The sequence below is a fragment of the Triticum dicoccoides genome, chromosome 7B (genome assembly GCF_002162155.2).
Source record: "Triticum dicoccoides isolate Atlit2015 ecotype Zavitan chromosome 7B, WEW_v2.0, whole genome shotgun sequence".
NCBI classification, from domain to species: Eukaryota; Viridiplantae; Streptophyta; class Magnoliopsida; order Poales; family Poaceae; genus Triticum; species Triticum dicoccoides.
Window position 1 is genome coordinate 134,476,243 of NC_041393.1, and position 10,910 is coordinate 134,487,152.

Genomic DNA, 10,910 nt, shown 5'->3' on the forward strand with positions numbered 1-10,910 from the left:
TAACAGCAACTGCCCATCTGAATAACGGGAGATTCTAAGAATTAAGCAATTATTCCTAGGATTGAACTCACTAGTGCACCCTGACAGACAAAGTATAACTGATCAACTACACTTCCTTGCTCCAAAACAACTTCTTCTGGTAAGTAGAACTCTTCTTGCAGCCTGGCAACCTGCAAGGAGTAAAGAGCACAAGAGAGAATTATTGAAAAAGTTCATACAATTATAAAATAGATCAACATGTATAATTTGTTCAAACAAAAAGAATACTCACAATCTGTTGAAGGAATTCTGCTGAACATCCTTTGAACAGTGGTGTCCTTTCAATATATGGCATGTACAGTGTTTGTGAAATCTGCAAACGCAACACAATGTATGATACATCTTAAAAGACTCACAATAGAAGAAGTTTTCAAACTGTATTTGGAATAATGGCAAGATATCTAAAATATAAATCATCACCTTTGCACGAATAGAAATTGGGATATCCCGAAGAACAGAGGCTTCAGTGCGGCTGCTTTCATACTGCAACCTCAAATGACCCTTGATTTGTTCTCTGATGTCCTTTCCAAGTTTATGTCTGTTCATATACATGATAGCTTCTTTCATTTGATCCCTGAATCGCTCGGTTGCCGAGCCTTTCACAATAATTGCAGTCATGTTACCGATGAGATAAGCTCCAAGAACCATACCAAAGGAAACATATATCATGATAAATATCATTTCCCTTAGATTTACAGCATGAATGTCACCATAGCCTGCAAAGGAAAAAGAATATCATATAAATTTAAAATAAACAAAGGTTGCATGTTTCTACAAAGATAGTTGCGGAAAGTGGAAATTATTTGTTTAAGCATGAGACCAAAACTTACCAACAGTTGTCATGGTGACGATGGCAAAGTACATTGATGTAATATAACGTGTGGTTAGATCAATATCCCTGAAATGAGAATAGCTATAGTCTCCTAACTGCAAACTCCCTATCCATGTATATCCTTCCATTGATTCAGGAAGTGTTGTTGCCAGGTAATAGAAGATGCAAGCTGCCGTGTGTGTAAAATAGAGCTCCACAACTATGAGTTTCACTATTCTTGTGAACAGGTAATTAACACGAATGTCCTTTTCCAAATCCCTAAAAAACTGTGTAACTTTCTGAGTTCTTGTCATGCGAATCCACAATAAGTATCGTACTTCTTCTTTACGTCCACAAGCCTGTTAGAGTTCATTATATGTAAACGAGATCAGATAAGGTAAATATAACTACATCATAAGCTCCACACTGTATGTGAAATCAGTGAAAATAACCCGGGAGCAAAAGAATGACCTTATAGATAACATCCCAAGGGAAGCAACCAAGTAAATCGAAGATGAAGTTTGATTTGCAATATCTGGATTCATAAAGCAGAGAAATCATGGTTACATGTGTAGTCAGAGAACATATCGTAAAGTACAAACTGTTGGATGTAATCCTGTAGTAGGGAGTTTTTTCTTGCTTGTGTTGCTTCTGAGTAGCTTGTGGTGTATAGTCTGAGTAAGAGTTCTTGAACATATTGGGTTTGAGCAAGAAAGCTCGGCTAGAAAATCACCGAGTCTGAATCGTATACAAGTACATGTTCCTATATGTCTGAGTTGGATAATAATAAAACAGTTCATGAGGTGTGTATATGCATAAACAAAGGTTGCATGGTCTTCAAATAATAAGGAGAAAAGGAAGAGCATGGGTTAAGCACTGCAAAATTGGAGGAATATTGTTCTCGTCTTTGTATTCATGTGCTTGAGCAAAAAGCCAACACAGATGCCTGAGCAGAAACCCTCTTACATTTTTCCTCTCTCGAACAATTATCTAAATGTGCGTCGTTGTGTGTTAGATGAAACTCTCATATATATTTTTTGTGCGAATGAAAAACTCTCGTATCGTTGCAAGGATAAATTTTGAAAATACAGCTTGCAAATGCCCCTCTGGGAAGAGTTTTCATGGAGCAACATTAAAATAACTGAGAGCCACAGCACATTTCTCTTAGAATCCATCTGTTTTAATGACTGGTGTTTTCCATTCGTTTTAGTGAGTGGTGTTCATCTAAGGACGAGAAGCAAACATCTGCAGTACCACGTACGTAGGGTGCAAATATTAGGCGATAATGCAGTGCTGCAGTTCAAATTCCAAACATGTGAGGCAGGAATATTACCGGACGGCAATAGAGGTTGGATTGTATACAATGCAGAGTGTGTCCGGGTCACGGTAGGCCACAAGAAACCTCAGAGCAATATCAATAAGGAAGGCAATCTGGCCAACCATGTCCAAGAGGAAGAGGTTCCAAGGCAGCCCCCTGAAGAACCCAAATTCCAAGGGTGTAAGGAAGGAACTAAACGCTGCCCAAAACACTATGAACCTTGTCCATATCCGATACCACCTGCAGAGACGCCACCCAAAACAAAACCACGAACCACTGAATTAGCTGCATTCCCGTCGATACATACAGCTTAAGCTGAAACAGTTTAAGTTGTTCGTCCTTTCTAGTATTGGTTTAAACATGCATGACAAAAATGTGAACTTGAAGCTTGCAGCATTCAACTCTAATTCATTGATTTGTAGCCATATAACCTGTTCTCCTAATTTGCAAAGAAGAATTTGCGGAAGAAGAAGGAACGGGCGGAGGATCGGTGGCGTGGCAGGGCGGCGGCACGTACTCGTTGTCGGGGTGGGCGATGTGGCCGCGGAGGAACCCGCCCTCCACGTCGTCGGCGAGGCGGCTGAGGGAGCGGAGCGAGGGAGCGCGGCTGCTCCGCGACGACTTCAGCCGGTCGGGCAGCACGTCCACCTGGTACTCCTTCTCCGCCTCCTCTTCCTCCTCCCCGACCCTCGGATTGGGCCGCAGCCACCTCCCCATTTGCACGGCATGAACACACCTCCGAATGCCAGTGAGTGATGAGCTCGATCGATCGAGCCCCCGCGCCGCCGGCTGCCCAGTTTCTGTGAACATCGGAGGTCTTGTCACATGGATCAGTCCGAATCGCTGATATTCTCGCCGATTCCCTTTTTGCGCGGCTTTAGGGCTCTTTGGTTTGCAGGGCTCCAAGAGGGAACAGGAAAAACATAGGAATGCATGTGCCAAAGAGAAAACTAGAAAACAAAACAATTTTGCTGACTTGGATGTTTGCCCAAATTTTCTGCCTTTTCTTCTCAAAATTCATGACAGGGGGTGATGCATTTATCTGCCTTTTTATTGTATATAGCAAATATGCCCGTGCGTTGCAACGGAAAACAAAAAAATATGTCTAACCAAATAAGTATGACTTAATATCCTGATATATGAGCGTACTCTATTTTAACATAGTGGCTCACCATGTTGTCATTTTTTTCTCACCCTAGCCGATGATAGTTGCGATGTTCACGTGTTCACAATGCATTCGACGCGGTAAATCCCAAGGCTATGAGTTTGCCAGTGCATGCCACACTTGTGGGAATGTTTAAAACTTAAAAAACAAATCCTATTGACCATGAATGTCACTTCCCTAGTTCTGGTATGACCTAGACTAGCTAGTCATGTGTGCATCATGTTTTATTTCCATTTAAATTTGAAATGAGGATTTGTGAAACCCTCAGAATCATTTTTAGAAATGAGCCAAATAAAAATTGCTCCAAAAAGGTCCAAGAAAATGCTCATGTTGCTCTCTGAAAATATTGGACAGAGATAAAAATCAAACCAATATTATTAGGAGCTCATAAGTATTTATTTTGGGCAATTGGAATTAACGCATAATTATTTGCATTGGATATATATATGTTATATATATTATATATGTCCAAAAATTATGCCAATTGTTGAGGAGCTTTGGACTAATACCACTAGTTCCTACAAAAAATGGCATAAGAAAATAAAATGATTTAGTTATTTTTGTTAAATCAAAACAAATGTCAAAAAATAGAAAAGAAAAACAAAACAGGAGAAAACTTACCTGCGGCCAGCTCCTGTGCTGGCCCAGCACTGTGTGGCCTGGCCGGCCCAGTTGGCCAGCCCAGCCCACCTGTTCCCCCTCCCCTGTCGTCTTTCTCCCGCCAGAAGGACGGGCGCGTGCCCGACGCGCGCACCGCCGCGCCGCGCCACCTCCTCCCTCCCTCCCTGCCTGTCTCTCCGTTGATGCGTCTGGACGACGCCACGCGCCCCCCTGGACCCTCTCACTCTCCTCAGTCCTCTCCTCTCCTCTCCCTCGCTCTTACTCTCGCGGCCGAGACCGTCGTCGCCGCCGACCACAGCCACCGAGGCCTCGGCCACTGCCGCGCCTCCCCGACGCGCTCCATAGCTCCTCCGTGACTCCCTCGTCCTCCTCGTCGAGCCACGCACCTCCGGACGGCCTCCATCATCGCCACCGTCGTCTTCTTCATCGCCGGCCGCCGTGGATCTCCACCGCCTGCACGTCGCCGTCCGGCCGTCCCCGAGCTCGCTGTTGATGCCATCGAGTCCGCCGTGAGCCCCTGCATCGATTCCCCCTTCTCCCCTGCCTCCCCACGCTCTGTAGCCTTGCGCCCGCTCGAGCCAAGCTCCGGCCGCCGCCGCGAGCCTCGCTCCGGCGAGCTCCGCCGCCCCCGCAACCTCCCGTCGCCTCCGCCAGATGCGCATGAGCGTCAGGAACCCACAGAGCCCCTCCGCGCGGCGTTTGGTCGCCGGAGGGCGAAACCCGAGCCGTTCCGTCGTCGTTGACCTCGCCGGCGGTTGAACTCCGGTCATATCGACGTGGCAGCGTCATTAGCGGCTAATGGCGCCGCTAATTAACCCCTTCAGTGACACTGACAGCTGGGCCCCGTGCCTAATTAACTCCGGTTTATTTTTTTGTTTAAATTAGCTTATAATCCAGCGGGACCCACGCGTCAGGGTTGACTTGCTGATGTGTCAGTTGACCTAACCCCACCTGTCGGTGACCCAGACAGCACAGTGTGACTGACCAGTGGACCCCACTTGTCAGGTTTGACCTAGTCAGCCACAGTTGACTTGCTGACGTCACAGTGACGCAGTGCTAACGCAGTTATTCATTTTCTGGATTTAAAATTAATCAGGAAATTCTAGAAAATGATTCAAACTTCAAAAAATCATAGAAATTCAACCGTACCTCAGATTGAAATAATTTATATATGAAAAATTATCAAAAAATGCAATCTATCCATCTGTTCTAGTTTCATGCATGACAAACCAACTTATACCTACTGTATAAGTGAAACACTAAAATGGCATATATAAGAGCTTAATTTGGAGTTGCATTTGAACCCTTGATTCAAATGGACTTCATTCAATTTGAATACTAGTTGCATTAGCTCAAACAGCATCACATCTACATGCCATGTTCATGCATCATATTGTTGCATATGTTGTGTATTGATTGCAGACACTGTTCCTTCTCGATAGGTCCTGCTCCGGAGTCCGTTCCAGAGTACCTGTCTGAGGAGCAGTGCCCCTTGTTGATCTACCAGGCAAGCAAACCCCCTTGTTCATTTCGCTACAATCCTACTCTCTCGCTCTCGCTCTCAGTTATTGCATTAGGACAACAACGTTTCAACTGCTACTTTGTGCTGCGGTAGTTGAACCCATTCCTCTGCATGACCTGTCATTGCCACAGTAAATAGCGGAAACCCACTAGCATGTGTAGGAGTTGATTGAGCCATCTTGTGTTCCTACGATGCCATGCTTGCTATTGCTTAGAGTGTGTCAGGTCTGATTCATTGGGAATGAATTGGAGTGCAGTGTTCTATGTTTTGATGCTGAGAGTGAAGTGTGGGAACACGATTTGGTAAAGGTAGCGGTGAGAGGCCATGTAGGAGTACATGGTGGGTTGTCTCACTGGAACGTCCTTAAGCACTGAGTTCTATGTATGTTGTCCAATGACTCGATACTACCACACATTGGGCTCCGGGCGCTCCAAGCCCTCTCGACTTATTAACCAACTTGATCTTTGTCCAGGAGTCGCAACTAGTTTCTGGTGTTTGTAGGTAGTGTTAGTAGTCTACCAAGTGGCACCCGACCAGGTGGGCTTGGGACAGACTAGGCGCAGTGGCACGGTGTACCAAGTGGCACCCGGATGGTGGGCTTGGGAACCCTGCTCACATCGTTTGGGGCCGTGAGCGACACCCCGACCGGATCTCCTTGCGGATGGAACCCGAATAGGCGATAAACCTGGACTAGAGTCTTGTGTGGTTAGTCAGGTCGTGGCTGACTCCCTCGCTAGGCTTCCGCTTGAAGGTTGCCGAGATACACGACGTGTACATGGTGGTAAGTGGCGAGAGCGTGTGTGAAGAAGTACACCCCTGCAGGGTTAACATGATCTATTCGAATAGCCGGGTCCGCGGTTATGGACTTCTTGGATGCTTACATGGTACATAGACAACTTGAAGTGGATACTATAAAATGCTCAAGACAAGTGTGAGTGCTATGGATGGCATTCTCGTAAGGAGAAGGGGATGAATCCATAGTAGTGTATTGTGTGGTGATTAGTGGACTCGTGTGCGCCATATCACCTCAAAGAAGTTCTCGTAGTCGTAGAACAGGATAGCCCACCGAGTCAAAGCTGGCTTGTTGCAACTAAACCCCACATTACCCTCTTGATACAAGTGCATGTATGATAGGATCTGATGTAAGACTTGCTGAGTACCTTTGTACTCATGTTGCTTTATTTATGTTTTTGCAGCGGAGACTTCGGTCTTACTAGTGTTCTTGTGGACTTCGACGAGTAGCTTGTACCTCAGCTATGGTCTTGATCGGATGTTGTAGATAGTCAGGCTTTTCAGCCTTTTTCCTTTGTAGATGTCTGTACTCAGACATGTAATGCTTCCGCTTGTTGCTTGAATGCTCTGAATGTTGGGTCATGTGACCCCTGCTTGTAATAAATGCTATGATGGCTCTTTGAGCCTTATCTATATGAGTTGTTGAGTTATGCTATGATGCCATGTTGTACAGCACATACTTGCATGTTATGCGTACGTGTAATGTGTATTGCTATGTGTGGGATCTGACTATCTAGTTGTTTATCCTTACTAGCCTCTCTTATCGGGAAATGTCTCCTAGTGCTTCCACTGAGCCCTGGTAGCTTGCTACTGCTCCGGAACACTTAGGCTGGCCGGCATGTGTCCTTCTTTGTTCCTGTGTCTGTCCCTTCGAGGAAATGTCATGCGGTGTCTACCGGAGTCCTGTTAGCCTGCTACAGCCCGGTTTACCAGAGTCCTGCTAGCCCAGTTGCTACAGCCCGGATTCACTCGCTGATGACCGACACGTTCGATGTTGGGTCATGTATGCCTGTCCCTGTAAGTTAGTGCCACTTGGGGTTCACGACTAGCCATGTCAGCCCGGGTTCATTGTCATATGGATGCTAGCGACACCATCATATACGTGTGCCAAAAGGCGCAAACGGTCCCGGGCATGGTAAGGCGACACCCGTGGGAATACCGCGCGTGAGGCCGCAAAGTGATATGAGGTGTTACATGCTAGATCGGTGTGGCATAGAATCGGGGTCCTGACAGCTTTGGTATCAGAGCCTGACTGCCTGTTGGTTTACCAAGCCAAACTGGTCGAAGTTGAGTCTAGAAATTCTTTAGTTATGTAAGGGAATTGATTGTGGGAAGGAACGTAAGGCTCTTTTTACTCCTTTACCTCATGGCCTTCTGATCTGAGTCATCCTATCCTTCCTGCGGGGTTAAGGAACTAGGCTTTCTCTTCTGTCTATCAGGATCACGTGTTACTACTCCGTAGTCCCATAGGATTGGTTGATCAGAGTCTTACCCCAGTTTCGAGTACTTCCGGTGTAGCCTGTTTAGTATGATCTCAGAACCTTGAGTGGTGATGTTGAGTTGTTGTACTACTCCATTTTAGCAGGATGTCTCATTCTGAGCATTTTACTGCCGTTATGCTGCCGGAATTGCCCTAGGAGTCCGAGAGATACTATTTCTTTGTCCTACATTCTATAGTCTATAGTTGATGCTGATCCGTCCTTGGTTTCGTTTCTCAGGATGTCATCAGTTAAGCGAAGTTCTGTTGCTCGTACCCAGAACCACGGAGATGGTAGGGATGAGGATCCTCCCGACCAGCCTTTGTTGGTAGAGTTCATGTTAGAGATGGAGAGGAACAAGCATGAATCTAACCTCTTGTTGGCACGTATCGAGGAGAATACCGCACATCAGTTCAAAGGGTCTATAACCATTCATGACTTCATTCGCTTGCACCCACCTACATTTCATCACTCCATCGAGCCACTCGATGCAGATGACTGGCTCCGTAGCATCACTCATAAGCTGCGTTCTGCGAACGTAGCTGAAGATGACAAGGTTACCTATGCCACATACCACCTGGAAGGTCTTGCTAGTCTTTGGTGGAAGAACTATGAGGCTATGCTTCCAGCTGGCCAGACTCCTACCTGGAGGGATTTCACCGAGGCTTTTCGCGAGCATCACATTCCCCAGGCCCTCATCGATCACAAGAGAGAAGAGTTCTGTAGTTTCACCCAGAGTAAGATGGCTGTTGATGCTTATAGTAGAGAGTTTGAGAACCTTGCTCGTTATGCCACAGAAGAGGTGTCCACGGGCGCCAAGAAGCAGGCTAGGTTCCGGAAGGGTCTCAACCCCAAGTTGCGTCGTGATCTCCACCTGCATCATTGTGATACATTCCAAGCTCTTGTGAACAAGGCCATTAATGCAGAAACAGCTCAACTCACTTACGAGGAGTCTCGTAAGCACACCCGTGATTTGGGATCTTCCTCCGGTTCTAGTTCTCAGAAGCGTCGGATTTGGGTTCCAAACTCCACTCTTCCTTCCGGATATGCACCGAGACCATCCTATGTGGTGCCTTCCCCAGCTCAGTCGTATGTTCCACCCAGGCCTGCTGGTAGACCGCTTGTCAGTGCGGGTCCACGTCCAACTTCAGGGACTTGCTTCACATGCGGGAAGCCAGGACACTATGCACGTGACTGCTCTCAGACTAGCTATGCTCCACCCCAGCCCGAGAAGTCTGTTGGCTGTGTTAAGCCACCATGCAAGATGATCAGTGTCAAGTTAGCTCTCACTGAACATGGACGTGTGCATCACGTCTTAGCTAAAGACGCTCATGATGATCCAGATGTCGTTCTCGGTACACTCCTTGTCAACTATCATCCAGCATTGGTTCTGTTCGATACTGGAGCATCTCACTCCTTCATTTCTGAAAGCTATGCTAATTTGCACAACATGTCATTTTGTGATATGCCCTCTCCACTAGTCACTCAAACTCCTGGATCCAAATGGCAAACTTTTAGTGTAAGCCATGGTAATGAAATCCTTGTTGACAGACTTGTATTCCTTGCCTCACTTATAGCCCTCAAGTCTACAGATATTAACATCATCTTGGGTATGGACTGGATGAAAGCTCATTATGCCAAGATTGATTGTTACACCAGGTCCGTTCAGCTTACACACCCATCTGGCAAGATAGTCACTATCTCCACAAGAGTTGCAAGGCGTCAGCTCTATTCTCTTAATGCCAGCCCTCTTCCAGACCTTGAAGATATCCCGGTAGTCCGTGACTTTCCGGATGTCTTTCCATAGGAACTGCCAGGTGTTCCACCTGACAGAGATGTAGAGTTCGTCATAGATCTCATCCCAGGAACCGCCCCAATTTCTAGGAGACCTTACAAGATGGCACCCTTAGAACTAGCCGAGCTTAAGAAACAACTTGATGAGTCCTTGCAAAAGGGTTTCATCCGTCCTAGTTCTTCTCCTTGGGCTTGCCCCGTCCTCTTCGTTAAGAAGAAGGATGGTACGGACCGAATGGTTGTAGATTATCGTCCCGTTAATTTGGTCACGATAAAGAACAAATATCCGCTTCCCAGGATCAATGACCTGTATGATCAGCTCGCTGGATCCTCAATCTTCTCCAAGATAGATTTGAGGTTAGGCTACCACCAAATCAAGATCAGAAATGGGGACATTCCCAAAACGGCTTTTGTCACTCGTTATGGTCAGTACGAGTACACTGTCATGTCCTTCGGTCTAACCAACGCCCCAGCCACTTTCTCTCGCTTGATGAACTCGATCTTCATGGAGTACTTAGATAAATTCGTCGTGGTTTACCTCGATGATATTCTTATTTACTCGAAGAACGAGGAAGAGCATGCCGAACATCTTAGACTTGTGTTAGAAAAACTCAGAGAGCACCGCCTTTATGCCAAGTTCTCCAAGTGTGAATTTTGGTTGCCAGAAGTGACCTACCTAGGCCACGTGATATCTGGTAAGGGCATTGCTGTCAATCCCGAGAGAGTTAAGGCTGTTCTTGATTGGACTCCACCTGAAACTGTTAAACAAGTTAGGAGTTTCCTTGGTCTAGCCAGCTATTGTTGCCGCTTCGTTGAAAACTTCTCTAAAGTAGCCAAACCCCTCACGGAACTTCTCAAGAAAGATAAAAAGTTTGAGTGGTCCCCATAGTGTGATTTTTTACAACTTTGCGAACAGTTTTGCAAAACCACCAACATTTTTTGAATCTGCAAAATTTTTATGATTTACTAAACATTTTTGAATTCACATATATTTTATGATTTCTCAAAAAAAAAATTAAAACTCGCAACTTTTAGAATATTAAATCCCGAATTAATTTGAAGAAGAAAGAAAACAGAAAAGACAAATAAGTAAAATGAGAAGAAACAAGGGAGTAAAGCCCCGTACATGGGCCGGCCCATGAGGCATACATGGGTAGGGACATGCATGAGAAAAGAAAGATAAAATTTGTGGAAGCCGGGGATCGAACCCTGGTCTCGTCGCTGGAGGAGCCACCGGCCAACCACCCTGCTGCTCGTTGTTCAACAACTTGTACTTGTCGCGCCCCTTTAAATCAGCGAAGGAGGCGGCGATTTTTGGTCCGAAAACTTGAATCGTTTTTCACTTACGGGTGGCATTGATGGGTAATTTT

At 45.9% G+C, this 10,910-nt stretch overlaps 1 protein-coding gene across 1 annotated transcript in view; it reads right to left on the reverse strand.

Moving 5' to 3' along the window:
- LOC119338733 (potassium channel KOR1-like) overlaps window positions 1-2,885 on the reverse strand; it is a 6,441-nt gene extending 3,556 nt beyond the window's left edge. The window contains exons 1-7 of the mRNA XM_037610985.1: window positions 2,686-2,885; window positions 2,184-2,444; window positions 1,322-1,385; window positions 870-1,209; window positions 460-755; window positions 272-352; window positions 72-170 (exon numbers count right to left, since the gene is read on the reverse strand). Coding sequence (XP_037466882.1) covers window positions 72-170; window positions 272-352; window positions 460-755; window positions 870-1,209; window positions 1,322-1,385; window positions 2,184-2,444; window positions 2,686-2,885 — 1,341 coding nt within the window. The remainder of the gene's footprint in view (window positions 1-71; window positions 171-271; window positions 353-459; window positions 756-869; window positions 1,210-1,321; window positions 1,386-2,183; window positions 2,445-2,685) is intronic.
- Window positions 2,886-10,910: the final 8,025 nt, after the last annotated feature.